General features: G+C 55.8%; 2 protein-coding genes across 2 annotated transcripts; both read right to left on the reverse strand.

The window, feature by feature from the left end:
- Positions 1-237: 237 nt before the first annotated feature.
- On the reverse strand, positions 238-3,720 carry ZC3H10 (zinc finger CCCH-type containing 10). The gene is made up of 4 exons (XM_049818861.1): positions 3,568-3,720; positions 3,100-3,122; positions 2,378-2,965; positions 238-1,856 (listed from the first exon to the last, which is right to left on the reverse strand). The coding sequence occupies exons 3-4, from the start codon at positions 2,533-2,535 to the stop codon at positions 647-649; spliced, it is 1,368 nt and encodes a 455-aa protein (XP_049674818.1). The 5' UTR covers positions 2,536-2,965; positions 3,100-3,122; positions 3,568-3,720; the 3' UTR covers positions 238-646.
- Positions 3,721-4,446: 726 nt separating this feature from the next.
- On the reverse strand, positions 4,447-17,531 carry PA2G4 (proliferation-associated 2G4). Its single transcript, XM_049818866.1, has 13 exons — positions 17,356-17,531; positions 14,343-14,471; positions 13,591-13,696; positions 13,292-13,361; positions 12,053-12,145; positions 11,220-11,283; positions 9,557-9,635; positions 8,447-8,525; positions 7,984-8,117; positions 7,257-7,351; positions 6,639-6,766; positions 6,119-6,172; positions 4,447-5,836 (listed from the first exon to the last, which is right to left on the reverse strand). The coding sequence occupies exons 1-13, from the start codon at positions 17,441-17,443 to the stop codon at positions 5,771-5,773; spliced, it is 1,185 nt and encodes a 394-aa protein (XP_049674823.1). The 5' UTR covers positions 17,444-17,531; the 3' UTR covers positions 4,447-5,770.
- Positions 17,532-17,897: the final 366 nt, after the last annotated feature.

Raw genomic sequence — 17,897 nt, forward strand, 5'->3', positions numbered from 1 at the left:
AGCTGGTGGGCGGGGCCGAGGGAGGGAGGGAGGGGGGGTCTTCGGCGGGGCTCACGTGTCCCGCCGCCGTCCCGGGAGCGGCGGCTCCCTGTGTCCCCGTCCCGTCCCGTTCCCCCCCCCGCCCCCGTCCCGCCCTTCCCCGGCGACACCGGCCGCTCCCCGCCGCCCCCCACCCCCGGGAGAGTCGCGGCGGAGCCGGGGTGGGGGCGGGAGAGCGATCGCCGTTCAGTCTCTGGTTTTTTTAATAGTTGAAAACGTTACAGGGCCCGGGGGAGCCGCAGCCCAGGTGCCGCCTCCCCCACCTCCTCCCCCAGCACCGGGACACAGACCCAGCACCAGGGAGGCTGGGGGGGGGGGGCCGTGTCCATACACAGGGCTCCCCAGGGGGAGCAGCCCCAACCCTCCCTGGAAGGTTTTACCGACAACCCCCCCCACCCCGGTGTGGCAGGTGCCGGGCCGAGGCACAAAGCCCCTGGTTTGGGGAGGGGGGGTTACCACACCACCAGGCGAGAGCCCCCACCATTGTCCACAGGCTGGGGAGGGTCTGCCCTTCCTCCTCCTCGGCTCAGTTTCACAGGGGGATGGCGGTCCCACCGGCTGCCCCGTCCCCCCTCGCCGGCAGCATGGTCCCCGCGGCAGGGGGCGGTCAGTGGGGCATGGCCGTTATCCTCATGCTCTGGGAGGCGATGGGGTAAGTCACCATGGGGGTGGTGGCGTGGCTCATGGTGATCCCACCCAACGGCTGCGCCATCGAAACGGCCACCGGCGCCACCGAAACAGCCACCGGTGCCATGGAGACCGGGGGGGCCATGCCCTGCGCGATGGTCTGGGCCAAGGCAGCCGAAAGCGGGGTGATTTCGGGGTTCATGGGGGGAGCGGCGTTGGCAGGGGGAGCCGCCTGGGCTCCGGCGGGAGCTACCAAATCCTGTTGGGAGACGGGCCGGGGCTGGAGGGCCTGGCTGCTGAGCGTGGTGTGGGTCTGGGCGATGCTGTGGTTGTAGTTGGTGACGGTGCCCACGGTGGGGGCCAGAGTCTGCTCGGTGGCGGTGGCGGTGGAGCTCAGCGTCATCACCTTGGCCTGGTTGCGGAACTGGGCGTTCTGCTCCAGCAGCACCTCGTTGGTGGCCAGCAGGTTGTTCACCTGCTTCTTGAGATCCTCCACGCGCTTGCGCAGCATGATGTTCTCCTCCTCCAGCAGCCGGTACTCCACCGTCCGCGGGCTGGCGAAGCTGTACTCGTAGGTCTCGAAGTGCAAGCCGTCCACCCGTCGCCGCTTCAGCACGGGGTCGTGGTCGTCGTAACGGTCGGGGTCATAGATGGCATCGTAGGGGTCGTAGCGGCGGACAGTGGGGACGATGCCCTGCTCGCGGGCCGCCATGCCCCGCGCCTCGTACTCGTAGTCCCGCTGCAGGTGCTGGAACTTGCACTTGGCGCCCCGTTGGCAGTCGCCCTTCAAGAAGTCCCTGCAGATGGGCACCTCCTCCTTGCTGTTGGGCAGGTCAGCGGGCGAGAGGCCCAGCCCAGCGGCCACCTTCTGCCGCAGGCGCGGGGGCAGCTCCCCCGTCTTCTTGTAGCAGTCCTCGTCCTCTTTGGTGCCGTGAATGAAACGGCAGTTGAGGCGGACGCACTCCTTGTTCTGGAAATCGTGGCAGAAGATGAACTCGTTCTTGCGCACGCCCAGGTTGGTGACCTCGCTGATGTCGGGGTGCCGGAAGCGGCAGCGCTTGCCTCGTTTGCAGACGTTGCGCAGGAAATCGCGGCAGATGTCGTCAGCATTGGCGCCCACCTCATCCCCGCTGTTGCCGTTGTTGTAGCTGTCGCGGTCCGGCATCTTCGCCGCCGCGGGGCTCCGGGCACTGCGGGAGGGAGGGGAGGGTGGTGAGGGAGGGGACTGGGAGCGGCCGCCCGGCACCGGGGAGGCCGGCGGTTAGGTAAACACCCACCCCAAGGCAGCAGCACCGGCCCAGGGACAGCACGGCCCGGGCAGCCCCGGCTGTCCCTACTCGGTGCCGGTGCCACCGCCGCCCCCCGAGCCGCGAAGGGAGCCGGTGGAGGGGCCCGGGCAACCCCTCATGGCAACTCCCCGGGGCTGCCGGTACCGGCGGCGGCTGGAAAGGCCCGGGCGCCGCCGGTCCCCGGCCCGAAGGACCGAGATGCCCGCCCGGTGACAGCCCCGCCGGGACGCGGCGGGAGGGCGGAGGGGGCGCGGCCCCCCCATCCCTCCCCCCCCGCCGGGTCTCCATAGCAACTGCCCCGCAGGCCCGGGGCAGGCCCGGCGGCGGCCGCCGCGGGGGGGCCCCGGGACGGCGGAGCGGGGCCCCGTTCCCGGTAGCGGCGCGGCCCGTCCCGTCCCCGGCGCGGCCCGTCCCGCACTCACCCGCTCGCGGCCTCCTCGCGGGTCCTCCAGTGCCAACAATGAGCGGCCCCTTCCGGCCGCCGCTCTGCGCCGGGCAGGAAGCGCTCTATGGTGCTTCCGGGGCGACCCGGAAGAAACCGCGCTTCTTTTCCTCCCGGTGTACCTCGCGCCGCGTTCATCCGTCACCGTGACGTCACGCGTGTGCGCCGCATCCCGGCTCTCCCGGCCGCGCCAGCATCCCCCGTCCCTCCCCGCTACCGGCCCCGCGGGGCTGCATTTCACCCCAGCGCCGCCCGGTGACCCCGGTCCCGCCCGTCCGCCCCCGTTACCGGAGGAACCCACCGCCCCGGCCCCCGGCAGGAACCACACCGCGTCCCAAAACCACCAGCTTTATTCGCGGCACAACGGCCGCCACAGAGCAAACAACCGGCCCGGCGCAGCGGGTTCCTTCCCCCTCCCCGGCTCGGGGCACGGGGCCCGTTTCTTCCTTCCTTCCCGCCCCGGGAGGGAGGGCGGTGGGCACCGAGACGTCCCCCCCGGTGTCGGCGGTGGCCCCGCGGCGGGGCCTACTTGGACCTCTGCCTCATCTTCCTCCTCTTCCGCTTCAGCCTACGGGAGAGAGCGGCACTCAGGACCCGGGACCGGTCCCGCCCGGCGGGACAGCATGGCGGTGGTGGGGTCCCGTTCCCCCCCCGCGGCGGGACCGGACCGGAGGACGGCGGCCCCGGGGGAGCCTCACGTACCTGCGCATGCGCTTCTTGCGCCACTGGGTGGGAGAAAAAAAAAAGAGGGGGGGATGCGTTATTGCTGGTACCGGGGTGCTAGGGCCGCCCCCCTCACCCCCGTGTGTCTGTGTGTGCGCCCGCCGCGAGGCCCAACCCCCAGCCCGGTGTCCCCCAACAGACACCCCCCCTCCCCGCGACAGGGACCAGCCCCTCGCGATAGACACACACCCCCCTCCTCCCCCGCGATAGACACTGGTCCCCGGAGACCCCGGCTCCGCTCCCTTCCCCCGCCAAGGACCCCTCTCCCCCGTCAAACCGAGCCCCCCGGCCCCGCTCCACGTCTCGGTGCAACGGACACCACCGCCCCGAGCTCTCCAGCCCACAGCGCTCCCCCCTCCGGCCGGGCCCGGCCGTTGCTAGAGACCCTCCCCCCGGGGAAGGGGAGGGGGTGGAATGAGGCACCATCGGCCGCGCCCCGCCGCTCACCTTGGCCCTCATGGCGGTGCGGAGGCGCCGCGCTCAGTCCCGGCGGGCGGGCGGCGGCGCGGGCAACGGATGGCGACGGATGGAGCCGGCCGGCGGCGGCCCACAAGATGGCGGCAGCAGCGGCCGAGAGAGGCCCCTAGCGCCTACCGGGGCCTATTTATAGGGTAGCGTCAGGTCTCCGCCCACTTCCGCGCGGGGCACGACGGGAGTTGTAGTCCCCGTTCACCGAGGCACCACGGGAACTGTAGTCCGTCAGCCAACGGCCATTTTGCGCAGCCCCGGGCCCGGGGGGGGGGGCGTCCCCGCACCCCCGTCCCCCCCGCGCTGCCCCCCCAGCCCCAGAGAGCAGAGCCGTTCCTCTGGCCAAAGAGAGATGTCACCAGTCACGTTTATTCGGAGGGGAAAAAAAAAAATCAGTTACAGAGGTCTCCTCATGAGTCAAAAGTCTTCAACAACTGGATTTTTGTTTCTTGTGGTAAGAGGTACTGTGTAGGTTTTTTCTCTTTAAAGTAAAAATATGAAATTAAATAAACCTTCAGCAAGTCTCAGCGGTTTATAAATCTGTATTGTTGACTATGAGAAAGGTTAGCTCTGCCTTTCTTCCACAGAGGGCAGAATATTGTTTAAAAATACTAAAATGTTCCTCCCGGGGAACAAGGTTTTTTTCCCCTCAAGGCCTCAGTTAAGACGTTGGAGCTGCCCAGACCAGACCACCAGCAGTTCCAGCCCCCCTGCTCCAGCCAGCGCTGGGTGAGGACCCGGCCTCCATCCCACACCATCCCCAGCCCCTTGGCTCTGCGCCGACCCTGGGGTCCCGCCAGGAGCTGGAAGAGTTCAAGAACAGGACCAGAGAGAGATGGAAAAATTCAGGAAAAAAAATAGCGCAACATTTATTCTCTTTTATTGACTTTGGTAATATTTGCACGTGTGGAGTTTGGGGTGGAAAACCCAGATCTTGGCGAGGAAGCACGGTGCCTGCAGAGATGCCCAGGAGCATTTTTAAAGGCGAGTTTTTCCCAAATCCAGCTACAGCAGGGGAATAACCAGAGCGCCGGTCAGCAGGTATCCGCAAAGAAAAAAACCTCACATTCAACTACATGTAATTCAATCGGCTTTTTTCTTTTTTTTTTTCTTTTTTTTTTTTTTTTTTTAAAAAGACTTACTAAAAAAGAGCGATACCCCTGGCCGGACTCTAGCCCAAGTCCAACAACTCCTGTAGCATTACCCTCGCCTATCGCCAGAGGAGTACATGCAGACCAGGAGACCCTTCTGAGAGTCACCAACGCATGTCAAAGAGTGGAACATCCTCGCAGGCCATGGAAACCAGCCACAGGGAAGAATTAAACTCCCCAGGACCACCAGGGAATTAAAAACCACTGCTGGGTGGCAGGCAGCTCGCTGGCCTCCTGCCACTCTGCAGAGCTGTCAGGTGGGGAACATCATCTGCTTCTGATCAAGCTGGACAGTCAAATTTAAAAACGAGCTCGCCACAGCGGCATATTAAAAAATAGAGCGTTTATACGTAAATCAAGGCAGAGACAGAACAGAGTAGACTGAACAGTCTACAGTTTCACAGGGGAGATAAAACTTGATATTTTTCCCAATTATAAATGTACAATCTAGAGGCTAAAAGAAAAGAGTGAGAAATCCTCTGCCCCAGGGAAACAGAGAGGAATGCCTACACGGCCTGGAGGAGCTGAGACGACGGCATGGCAAGGCAGATCACCTTACACCGTCCACGTGTACCATATCGCTAAACACAGGGCACTTTTTCTCGGGCATAATCAGCTGTTTGGTTTGGGGTTTTTTTCCTCCAAGAAAATCTGTAACGGGAGAAATTAAAAAGAAGAGAGGAAGGAGAAAGCAGGCAGCTCTCTACATTCCCTCTCTCACTGGGATCGGCTTAGTTGTTTACCTCTTCAACAAGTATGGGTAGTATAAAAGGTTAGAAAGAGTGGATATAGACTAGCTTTTACTCCTGATTTTATTTTTCTGCTTTCTTTTTTAAAGTAGTCTGAAGTGGCTGAGAGAATCCTCCCTCATTGGCAAAGTCAATAGGAGCTGGTTGTAGTCAGTGGGAAGTCCAGACTGTTTGTTTTGGTCGTAAGAGACAAACAGTGCTAGATTATTTTGCTTCTGTTTTGGGGGGGAAAAGGGGCGAGTGTGTGTGAATTGGGTGCTACATGGAGGGAGCAGGAGCTGCTCAGTCGCCAGCCTCATTCTCTTCTGCTGTCTCTCCTGTGGTGGCATTCTCTGCGTTCTTGGAGGCCTGTGGAAACAAACCCACGGTGGCGGTCAGAACAGGGGCTCGCTTGGGGACTGTGCACAGCCACAGCGCTGGCAGCAGGTACGAGGCAGCCCACCCGAGGCGCCTAGAGGCCCCCTCCCACAAGGCTGCCGCTTCCCGTGCCAGGGGAACACCAGAGTATACTTTAAGGTGGGATGAGAGGCAAGCCCAAAACGTGACCACGCAGGACCTGGGTAACATTTGGGCGCTGCCAATTGCAAGAGATAACGTGCCACAAATCCTCACAAAACGTGGCCAAATTACCTTCTTTTTCTTCTTTTTCTGGGTCTTCCGGCTTGCAGAACTTTGTAGAAGGGCCTGCAGAGAGGAAGGAAACATAAGCAGCTAGAAAGCAGACTCCTTTTTTTGACAGAAGATAAAGGGAAATGCCTTTAAAGCACTGCCAGCCACTGAAGGAATGGTGGTAAGTCCCAAGGGGTGCAGTGATAGATGGGGAATGCCACAGCCTCACACCCCGCCGAGGTATGAGGCCTTAGAGCCGGCTGTTGAGACTTCTCAGCCATTCCTAGGAAAGGGCTGGGTGTCCTTATCAAGCCACTAGAGCTGGCGCTTGATGCAGGAGATAAGGGCCCAACCTGGTCTTAAGCACGCCTTTTCCTTTCTAAGCTCATGCCTCAGCCCCTCCCCTGTTGTCTGCCAGATTTTACTTCCCACCTTCACCCCGAGGGATGCAAAGACAGGGTGACCCACGCAATGTGCTATATCACATTTAGTACCACGCAATGTGCTATATCACATCTATTTAGTATTATTTTTAACCAACCTTCAGTTCTCCATCTTGCACCTCAAACTCCGACTTGTAGAGTTCTGGTTCAAAGGGGCCGCTGGTTATCCTCATAGGACCGTTGGGCATTAAAAGCACTGTGAATTTGAACTGTGCAACAAACTCTCCTGCAAGACAGAAACAGGCATTACTACACCACAGCCCCCATGTACCCAATCCACCAGCTATCTGGGCAGACATTTCCAAGTAGACATGTCAATTCCTATGCCATTTCCACACTGTCACAGCCCTAAAGCATGTCGCAGGAACTTCTTAAACCTACCCCGGCCAAGGCAAAATGATTCCTTCAGCACCACCCTGCCAAGCCTGCTCTGTAAGCAAACCAGAGAGCCTCAGCCATCAATCCCTCCTCCTGCCCAGGAAATTACTCCACAAAAAATTTCATCTCATCACTGGAACGATTCCAAAACAAGATCCAGAAGCCAACGGGTAGCGAGTTTCCTGGAGGATAAATCCCAGGGCCCTTGAAGAGCATCTCTGGTATTTATACAGCGACAGAATCAGCACCAGTCTCGCCAGACTCCGGAAGCGACCAACACTTGTCTGCTGAGTGCCCATCCACACCCGGCTCTCAGTCCTCCCACCACCAGTTCTCACCTTCCTTTTCATAGAGGACATTGAAAGGCTGGAGCAGCTCATGTTTGGCGCATTCCACCACCCCCATCCTGGCCTTCTTCTCATCCTCAAACGCCCTGCGGAGGAGACAGAGCCACACCTGAGCTCAGGCCCTTTCCTAGAAGCCAGACTACACCCCGCAAGTTTCAGAATTGCCACCAGGGTCAGGCTGGAGACTTTATTCACTCGCGTCCCCCTCACCCGGGCAGTGTTGTGGTGCAGTGACAAAGCAGACTGCCAGAGCAGGCAACTGCCAGGTGAGCTGTTACCTCCAGAGAGTGGGAAAGGCAAGTGGATTTAAGGATGAAAAGAGCCTGTTAAGTGAACGTTGTTTCCTTAGTTTGAGAGTACATCACTTACAAAAATTGACTGGAACTGCCTCACCTCTGCATGCTGCACCCTGACACTGCTTTCACCCCTCTCTGTTTTATTTTAAACACAACTCCCAGCTCCCCACCTGCCACATGAGGCACAGGAGATTCTCAAATCCTCAGGCTCTGTCTGGGATTCCTGCTTAAGCCTGTAACATCCTTTCTACACCCACTCCTAGGCTCAAATACAGCAAACCCCAACGTAAAGCAGCAAAGGCTGCCTCCTTCTCTGCGACAGGATGGTGAAAGCAAGTCAGTCTTGCTGTCAGCATGGTCTGTAAGCTCATGCAGAGCATCCAGCTCTGAACACATGGGAGGCCACGAGTAAGAGCAAATACCTGAGAGTAAATGGCATAGTATCAAAGCGCCTCTCCACCTCACTGAAAAAGGCACGGGAGGTTTTCATCTTCAAGCCATACTGTTTGGAGGGGTCCCTTTTGTAAATTGTAGTTCTCTGTCCAGCATCCTTTGCCTGAAAATGCAAATAGCGCTGAGAGACCAGGAAAGCAGCGCAGCACCTCCTCAGCCAGGTTAGCCAACTGCTTGCGCACGCTGGGATGGCTGTATCAGACAAGCACTGGTCCATACTCTGACACTGTAAAGGTGCGCCTCAACTTTTGGATGGAAAAAGCTCCACCCAAAAAAACGCAACAATACCCAGGCAGCAAGTATTCCCCGGCTGGAACTGGCACCCACAAGGATGTGGCTGTTAGCATCACTTGCTGCTGATGACTATGCTGAAACACAGACACTTTGACCACACACACAGAGGAACATCAGGCCAAGAAGCACTGGACTCACCTTTCCCTCTCCACTGCTGACAAGAACATCAACAGCGTAAACTTCATGGACCTCAAATTCTGCTTTTTCATGGTCCTTCCTGGATGAAAAAAAGTTTGGTGAGTCAAAGAATAGTAAATAGAGCACACAAAACCTCCTACACAGCCACAGTACCTCAAACAAGCCCACACTGAGCTTAGCCCGAGAAGGTCTACAAGCACAAAGTAGTGCTACAGTGACCAGGTCCCTAACCAGAAGAGCAAAAGCTGGCACAGAAGATGCAGAAATTGAAGATGCCAGGCAGCAGACCTGATCAGTGACAGGCTGGCAGAGAAAAACAATGACAAGCCAGTGCTCCTCCTGCTCATGACAAGTAGCTCCATCCCCAGTAAAGGGTGGGAGGTCTCTCAGACATTCACCACCAGCTCTTTGAACTTGTGGTCACATCCTAGGCAGGCCAAGAGCCCCACCACGCCTGGTACATCACCACACCTGAAAACTTAACAGTCCAAGTGCTGGATTTAAAGCCTCTGAGCTCTAAATATTCAGTGTGAGACCCAACCTCAAGGGATCCCTGAGGGAGAGAAGCTGCTGGAAGAGAACGGAATGACATATCCAGCTCATTTGTTCAAAACCATGCCGAGATGCTATTGACAGTGATCCCCATCCAGTGGGCTCCTGGCAGCTTCTGTGAGACAAACGATAGGTCTTGGCACAGCTCCTGGTGAATTAGCATCCACCGCTACAACTAGCAACAGTTGGTTATTTTGCTGGCAGACTCCTTCGAGAAACTGGACAGAAACCAAGAATACTCGCAGGTGCCAGCAAGGAGCCTCACGTCAGTGACTTTGAGCCTTTCTTTCTTTCTTAGAACAACCCCCAAACACAGAGCCACGCTTCATGTTCACACAGAACAGACAAGATATGGGGCTAACAAGCTACAAATCTGCCCTACTGGGTCAGACTTCAAGAAAGAGGCCACACGGGGAGCAGTCTACAACCCAGTTAAATTAAACATACCTGCTACATCCCCGCCTTGATACCACAGCGAGAAACAGGGTCACCATTCTGGACCTAGTCACACCCCTCCCAAATGCTGCTGGAAGCAGCAACCCCAGAGGTGATGCTCACTTTTGCTGGTCTGTAGGGTTCTGGATGATTGTTTTCTCTCCATCGATCACATGCTGTTTCAGCTGATGCGACAGCATCCCTGCCGCGATAAGAGAATCCATTAGCACCTCTGAGCTGCAAACCAGCTACACAGTGACTTGCATTATTAACACTCCAGGGCCCAGGACTGCAGCCCTCAGCGAGAACGAGGAAAGCAAACCATCATTGGCGTTAGCACTTCCTCAGCTTCCCTCAGTCGTGAACCATCAAGTGCATTAGCACAGACACAGAGCTCCCCAAAGCCCACTCTGACTTCAGCAATGCTTCCTCGCCAGCGAGGAGGAGCTGCAAGCTCCCGCGAGAAGCGCAGCCAGCCACCGAGCCCTTTCAAGTACTGCCACTTCTCCATAAGGCACGTGAACTACACCAGTGGGCTGGAACGGACTGAAGAACTTGCAGGCACGTGCGACGCATCCTCGGGTGTTTTTAAAGATGCCAAATGTCAAGTTAATAGACACTTTCAGTCCTTTCCCCAGTACCTCAGCTGTACAGCACTTAAAGGGTATTTTGAGGGGTTTGCTTCACTTTTCCCTTCTGTCCTACAGTTCACCTTCAAATCGAAGCCTAGGAAGAGGCACTCGCAGCCGTTCCTGTTCTGCTCCCCAAGCCACCAGCCAGCAGGGACAGTCGCACGTCTCCGTTCAGGAAGGACGGCTGCCGCTGGCAGAAAGGGAAAGCACAACCCCAGCCGCCAACAGCTCCATTTGTTTTCATCAACTGGGGCCTTATGCTGCTGCCAGTGCCTAGATAATTACGGCACTTGACTGTTTCCAAAACAGTGGCTGCTTAAACTCCCTTGACAGTGTGAGCAGCCGCCTCCTCACTGCAGCTGATGCCATGTTTTTTCACAGAGAAAGGAGCAAAGCACTGAGGAGACCCACAAAGCCATCCCACACAAGGAATAGGGAACTGATGTTCCAAGATTGGGCTAAGGCAAGTGAAGAGAACGAGCCAGCTTTACAGTATTTCAGGGAATTTAACTAATAGCGGACCAATGTAATTGTGGCTGGAAGAACCATTTGACAGTGATGTCACCAACTAGGAGAAAAGCATCTGCATGTGCCAAATGTCAGGCTAAGCTCTCTCGCCACCTTTCAGACAAAAAGCCAGTGGTCTCATTTCTACCAGAAGCTATCCCAGCGCCTTCCCACTCGCCCATTATCAACACTGCTAAGAGAACGTGAATGAGTTTGGAGTTGGAAGGAAATTACATACCCTGCATATCTATGGGCTTCTTTTCCAGTGGCTCTTGCATTACAAACAAGCTCTGTTATGGATTTGCTAAAGGGGTTTTAACTACGAGTGGTCAAGTATGAAAGCAAACGGCCACGCGATTTGCCCAAGGTCAGCAGGAAGTCCACGAGCCAGGACACTACCTACCAGCTGTGGAAGTCCATCTCTATTGTTCCTAGATTAATGCATCTTTAAAAATCAAAAAAACAGAGGAAGGAAGAAGAATCTAGAGTTTTGAAGGGATTTTTTTAGCAAAGGCTACTGCATTTTAAGACGGCATGTCTAGGACTCCTAGTCATTAAATATTTCCCAGATTTTGAATAGGGCAGCTCAGGATTTAGTATGCAGCTAAAACATCGCTACCTCTGATCAGCTGCTCCCCCGTCCTTACCTTCAATCGGCGTGCAGTGAAACGAGTGGGCTATTTTGTTCCATGCATCTGTCACTTGTGTGTTCTGGATGAAGGACACATGAAATCATGTTAAGGATATAAAATTCGAGCCACAAGCATGACATTTTTTTTTAACTCAACAGTGTTCTGTGATAAAACAGGCAGGCTTTCTAACTGACTGGTGCTTTAACACCTCAAAAAAAAGAAAAAAAAAAAGGAGAAACAGTGTCAGGCTTCCATTTTTAATCCTGTATCAACAAAAACGACATGTAACACGAGGCCAGCTCAGCCTCCTGCACTGCACCCAGTGCCTTCTCACAAGCCATCTCTCTTTAGGGGATTACACTAGCAACTAAGAGCGACACAAGTACGTCTGGAATAGTAACACAGCAACAAAGGAGATCGCCCACGACTGCTGAGGCGCCTGAGCACAAGGCGAGGGAGAAGTGCATGTGGGAGATTTACGGGAGCACTGTTCAGCAGAGTTGCTGTGCAAGCCCAGCTGTCTTCGGCGAGAAAAGGACCTGCGAGTGGGAGCACCGAGGCTTCTCTGTGAAGCCACCATCACACAAGGAAGAGCTCAGGTCCCACAGGGAAGCCAGAGCTGCTGACAGAAGAGTCACTGCCACCTGCCCCACGGGCCAGTGCTCACCCCAGCAGCGGCTCAGCTGTCTGCAGACAGCTGCTTCCAGATTCTCCACATCGCTGGGCAATTCTTCCCAGGCAAGGTCACACGCTTTTATTTCTATGCACAAAGCGTGGCACAGGCTGCGTCTGTGCTTGAGCTCCTCGCCCTGTGCCCAGACATACTTTCCCCCATGTTAGTCACCCACCTGGTTTCCAGGCTTTACCAAGCGCAGAGCAGCTTCAGCACACAGATGAGCCGCCTTGATGACATCAGCTTTACGGCCTGACACAGGGTTTTCCTGGAAGAACAGAAAAATAAAGGCTTTTTAGTGTATGTTCCCTTCCCTCTTATTAGCAACAATACTGTTCTGAGTATCTAGAGATGGAGACTGTCCATCTAACTGGACACACTCCCCGCCGAGTGAACGGGGAAATCTAGCTCAGAGGTGGAAGGCCTTCTAGCTCCACAGCTCAATCATTAGCCTCTCCTCCATTAAAAGAGCAGATCAGTATCAGCCACGACCAAATTGGCTCTCTCACAAGTTTCAACAGAGACACCCTACTACAAGCGTATCACTGTCAAAGACTGAAAACAGAACACGACCCTCCTGTAGCCAGAAATGTGGACTGGAAAGATTTCAATACACTTCAAAAGATTTTTTTCTTTTTTGGCTTCTCCCCATCAAGTCGTTCAGACACAGCCACTGGAGAAACACCATTCCCAAGACCCACACCACCATCCTCCTCCCAAGACTACAGCTAAAAATTTGTTCCAAGCTTACGTGACAACTTTACACACACAACAGTAATCCCGTCTGCATGAGCATGGCTTAGTGTCACTTCAAAAATGCCCGACCAAACCACGCGTGCCACCCAACACGTGCCAGGGCTGTACGCTGCAGTCAGCCCCAGGTGAAAAGTCCATGCTGGTGCATTCAGGCAGGAGAAGTGGGCAGCAGGGACTAGTTTTGGGGTCTGAAGAACAAGTCGCCCCTGAGCTCAGTTTGCATAAGTGAAGGCAGACTTCCAGCAGCACAGCGCTCAGCTCCCTGTGCCTCGGCCAGTAGAGGGGGCAGCAAAACCAGTCTGCCCAGTCCGCCCCACAGCCGCACACTCTACATGCAAATAACTCACTGCAGTGCCACTCATGCATAGTTTTTCTCAAATTATTTCTAACCTTGCAAAATTGTATGTGTTGAAACAGCGTGGCAGTCCTTGTTTTCCAGAGGACTGAATAATTTTTAGGAAAGGGACAGTTTTCACCCTGTCACTGCTGTGACACCAGACCTGTGGTGCCTTTGTGAAATGAAGCAGACACCTCTCCGAGGCTCCACGCTCCTGCTGCCTTTGGAACCAGAGGCACCCGAACATCAGCTTTTTAATATCTCCTTTAGACTGCATGTAAAGCAGCAGTGGCAAGAGGCACCACACCATTGAAAACCTACCTTTGAGGCGTCTATGACAAAACTGTGTGCTACATTTGCTATGAAGCCATCAACATGGACTCCCAAGTCACTGCAATACAAAGAGAGAATTAATTACAGGTGGGGCATCACAGCTCACAAAACTTGTGTGACTTCTAGAAGTATCAGGAGACTCAAGTATGTTTCAAGCGCTTCACTTGACTAGCTATTAGATTCCTTAATTAGCCATGCTGAGGAAGATTTGACACACCAAGCAGGACTAGAAAGCAAAGCCCAGGTGGCAACAGTAAATTCACAAGAAGTATAACCAAGACACTTACATTTTGACCAAGTCTCCATCTTTGAGGATGTAGTCTTGGTCACTCTTCAGGGGGGAGAAGTGACAGACACAGTTATTTACTGATATACTCGTTGGGAAGGCAATACCTATAAAGGGGAAAAAAAAAAAACAAACCCAAACATTCCATGAAACCATGCAGCCTCACACCCGGCAGAGGCAGCAGCCCTGCCAATATGGATCATCACTCCAGATTTTGATTTCTGAAGTGCTGTAAAATGCCCCGTTACACAAGTCTCTCGCCAAAAAGCCACGAGGAGGGCAGTGCGTGGTCTGCTCCCACACCGGCTCTCCTTTTGCCCAGGCAACCATCAAAGAAATAGATCCAAGGTGGTGAGCCACCTGCAAAAGGGACCTCTTAGTCTCCAGAACAGAAATCAGGGAGCTCTGGGTGACACACTTGAGTGTCACACAATTTCCACAGCAACTACAGACCAGCAATAACCGTACTGCAGGACTTCCTGAAGGGAGGACATTGAAACAGGAGTTACTCTGGACAACAGTGTGGATGATTGGGTGAATCGAAAGGGGAAGCTGAGGCTCATCATCAGTGATGCTTACCAGCAGGGCAGGTAGGAGGATTTGGGTTAAAATTGGCTTTCTTGGAACAGCAAACTATTTCTTAGGCTAATTAGCACCAAGTAGCACTTTCTGTGCTCTTGCCCGTTCACACTAGCCACCCAACGGGACCAAGAAACATGACAACACTGAAAATATCTTTGGAGCAGGCCTCACCTTTTTTCATTTCTTTTTCCTTCTTGAAAATCTTGCCAGTCTCTTCCATAATCATGGCATCTCCCTTCTCGCACAGGCAGAGAACTGATGCTCCGGAGTTTGCCGCTTCGACCACCGCACGCAGGACCCCTTAATTCAAACACAGACACAAAGCTGTTGAAACATGTTAGCGATAAACGGCCTTAAATCTTAACACCAACGCTCACCACACAGCACTGTGCCAGAAAGATCTGTTTGTTTCTTAAGAGAGAACAAGACTCTGGACTCAGCTCTTCACGAAAAGGACCGTGGACAGGCAGAAATTCCACTTTAATTTTTATTTTATTTTCGAGAACTTTTTCACAGAGAGCACGAACAAACAAACGCACACGGAGGTTTGCAAAGGTGAAGCACTGCAACTTCAGACACCTGCCAGTGCTGACCGAGGCCTGTCAAACAAAGCAGCCAAGCAGGAACACCGCTCTCCCACATTCTTTCTGGGGAAGTCAGAGCTACAGAAACAGGTTTGGGAATTACTTGGGACACGCAGCACATCAAAGAAGCAGGGACCGCTGCTGCAGACGTGTGAGACCAGAGGTACGGAGCAGCTGAAAGGCTTTGTCAGGCACAAGAGCTGGCAGCAGCGCAGGATCGGCGCAGGAGAGCCAGTTACATTAGTCCCTTGCTCGGCAGAAACGTGTTTTAAAGGTAACCCACGTGCTCTGGCCTGGCAGTGCCGGCAGCTGCCAGTGCACTGCCTGACACAAGGAACTCCACAGGCCGTGCTCCATGCTGCAGGTTAGAGGAAGTTTTGCTGCCTGCACCCACTTTTGGGCATATTTTAGCACCTGCAAGCCCCAGCAGCATTTTGGTTCCGCCATAGATAACAGTGTGCCTTGTGCTTTATAGGATAAGGAGGAAAAGGAGTATAAAAGCGGTGGCTTTGGTTGAAACACTGGAGAGTAACATTCACAAACACATCTCGATGGTGAAACAGGGGCCCAGGGGCTGCTGGAGGAGCCACATCTCAATGGTCTCCCCACCAGTCCAGGGGCTGAGGTGCTCCAGCTGTTACCAGCAGACCCCCCGAGCTGCTATTTCCCCTTCTTCCTCCTCTCTCCAGCTGGGATGCTTTACAGGGAGTCATAAAGCTTACCATGAAACGTTTTCGGATCCTGAGGTAAAAAGTATCCTCGCAGTTTCTCCTCATTCTGTGAGCACATTGTTTTTACAAGAGGCTGTTTTGTGAAGTGCCTCTATCTGGGGGCAGTTTCTGCACATGTTCTAGGTATGACAGCAATAAATATTTCAGAAGTACTGAGGGGGATGTTTACGAGCAGGCTGGTTTTTGTAATTTCTTTGCCACTAAGTAAAAACCTGAAGCCTTTCACCTGTATGACAATTAAATTTCAAATCTCTTCAGTCACCTTTCCATGCACCACAAATAATAACAAATTTGGAATATTTTTAAGTACAGATAAAAGCCTGATAAAGAGACATTCAGTGGATGGCAGGACACAGAGAGGCGAGAACAGGAAATGTTAAAACAAACACAGTGCAAAGATAAATGGAGAGCCGCATTCATCAGAGCATTCGAACAAAACCAAGAAGCAGACAGTGTGATAGCTCTGACCAAGAAACACCTACTAATTGTACTCTGGCCTTCCACAGCGCTTCATTTAGGGAATTAAAAGCACTTTGTATCATTAAAAGGCACCTTGCTCTGACAAGAACCCAAAGCATTTTGAACTTTTTGCCACAGTTCTGTTTGCTCTTCCCAAACATGCTCACACTGCCTGTAAGGGAGAAGACACGCTGTGATGGAGTTGCCTCTCCCCCGTGGGAAGGGAGGCAGCCCCTCCATGCAGCCAAACTCAGAGAGCATGCCATTAAATCCGGTTTGCCCAGCAGACAGAGAAGCCAAAGCGGTGACCTCCCTTCCCAAAGGGGAACCCGCATCATCAAGGCTTTCAGCCCCACGTCTCTCTCCTGAGCTGCATCCCAAGTTACTGTCAGGAGCGATGACTTAAAAAGAAGCGTCGAAGTCAGCAACAATTAGTGTGGAACATGCCACTATGGAGGCTGTTCATAATGCTGGGAAGACCTCATAGAACCGGTCCAGTTAGCTCTTTAAACAGCTGTCACCCTCTCGAGGGGCAGCTAACCACCATTAATGATACAGCAAAAATAAGCGTTTTAAAGAAAATAACATCAAAGAGCAAATAACACGGGGTGGGGAAGGCAAAGTTTTAGGGGTGACCAACACATCTCCCGAGCCCGTGCCGGGCAGCAGCCCCAGCCCGGGGCAGCCTCCCCCCGGGCAGACCGGGTCTCTCCGCCGAAGAAACCCACTGCCAGGGCCAAGCCCGGCGCTTCCCTCCTCCGGGGGGGCTCGCCCCCGCCACCCACCCACCCACCCACCGGGGGGCTCTGTGTCCCGGGGGTGCGGCTGCCCTGTCCAGCATGGGGGAGGGGGGTGTGTGTGTGTGTGTTTAAAGCCCCGAACAAAAGAGCGGAGCGGGGCAGCCCCGGGGCAGGATGTGGCCAGCGTCGGCGCCGGGCCGGCCCCGCCTGGCCGTGCCCCGCTCCCGGCTCCCCCCGCGGGAGGGAGTACGGAGGAGGGGGGAGCAGCAGGCCCTGCCTTCCCCCCCCCCCCCCCCCGCAACTCAGCGCCGCCGGTGCACGTGGGGCGCGGAGGCCACGTGCCGGCAGCCGCCGTGCGGGGCCGCGGCCTGGGGGAACCGGGGAGCCCCCGCCGCCCGGGGGTAACGTACGGCCGCCCCCCCCCCCCCGCCATGAAAACGGCTGTTGAGGCGGTGGGGGGGGGGGGGGGGGGGGGAACGCCAGACCACAGGCCTCGCCGCCCGCCCCAGGCCCACCACCGCCACCCACCACTTACCCCCCCCCCCCCCCCAACACACACACCCTCTCACCCAGTCACCCCCCGACCCCCGCACAGGCCCGGCGCCCCCTCCCCGCCGCTACCCCCCCCTCCCACCCTCCCACCCCCCGCCCGGCCGCGGCCCGCACTCACGGTTAGCGATGTCCCCCCCCATCTTGTACTTGGTCACCACCAGGTCCTCAGCGATGGTGAGCTCGGCCGCCTCCTCCTCGCCCGACATGGTCGGAGCCGCCTACGCCCGGCCGCCGCCGCCGCCGCCCCCCGCCGCCGCTGCCGCCGCCGCCGCCGCGCTGAGGAGACCCCGGGGAGCGCGAGCGAGAGAGCGCGAGCAGGGCAGGAGCGCGGGCTCCGCGCGGGGCACGCTGGGAAGGCGAGTCCCCGCCCACCACACACATACCTTGGACTACAACTCCCGGCAGACCCCGCGGCGCAACGCGCGAGGCCCGGCCCGGTGACCACAGTGGACTACAGCTCCCGGCGGGCTCTGCGGCTCTCGCGAGATTCTGCGCGCCGGGGGGCGGGGATGCGAGGCCGGAAGCGGCTCTACAGGAGGGATGCTGGGAAATGTAGTCTGAGGGAAAGGGTACCCTCGCGGGGGGGGGCGGCGGGGAACGGGCTCCACGGCGGCACCGGGGGGAGCTGCCAGCGTTTGGGGGATTGTCGGTGCCCCCAGC

Source organism: Accipiter gentilis, chromosome 16 (assembly GCF_929443795.1).
Source record: "Accipiter gentilis chromosome 16, bAccGen1.1, whole genome shotgun sequence".
NCBI lineage: Eukaryota > Metazoa > Chordata > Aves > Accipitriformes > Accipitridae > Astur > Astur gentilis.

Bases quoted from the DNA above. Each gene is read 5' to 3' on its own strand.
- ZC3H10 (XM_049818861.1), bottom strand. From the start codon at position 2,535: ATGAACGCGGCGCGAGGTACACCGGGAGGAAAAGAAGCGCGGTTTCTT. The intron at 1,857-2,377 runs GTGAGTGCGGGA...TCCCTCCCGCAG, and splicing joins CGCGAGGAGGCCGCGAGCGG to TGCCCGGAGCCCCGCGGCGG.
- PA2G4 (XM_049818866.1), bottom strand. From the start codon at position 17,443: ATGTCGGGCGAGGAGGAGGCGGCCGAGCTCACCATCGCTGAGGACCTG. The intron at 13,362-13,590 runs GTAAGTGTCTTG...TTTGTATTGCAG, and splicing joins GATGGAGACTTGGTCAAAAT to TGACTTGGGAGTCCATGTTG. The intron at 6,767-7,256 runs GTGAGAACTGGT...TCTGTCTTGCAG, and splicing joins TGTCCTCTATGAAAAGGAAG to GAGAGTTTGTTGCACAGTTC.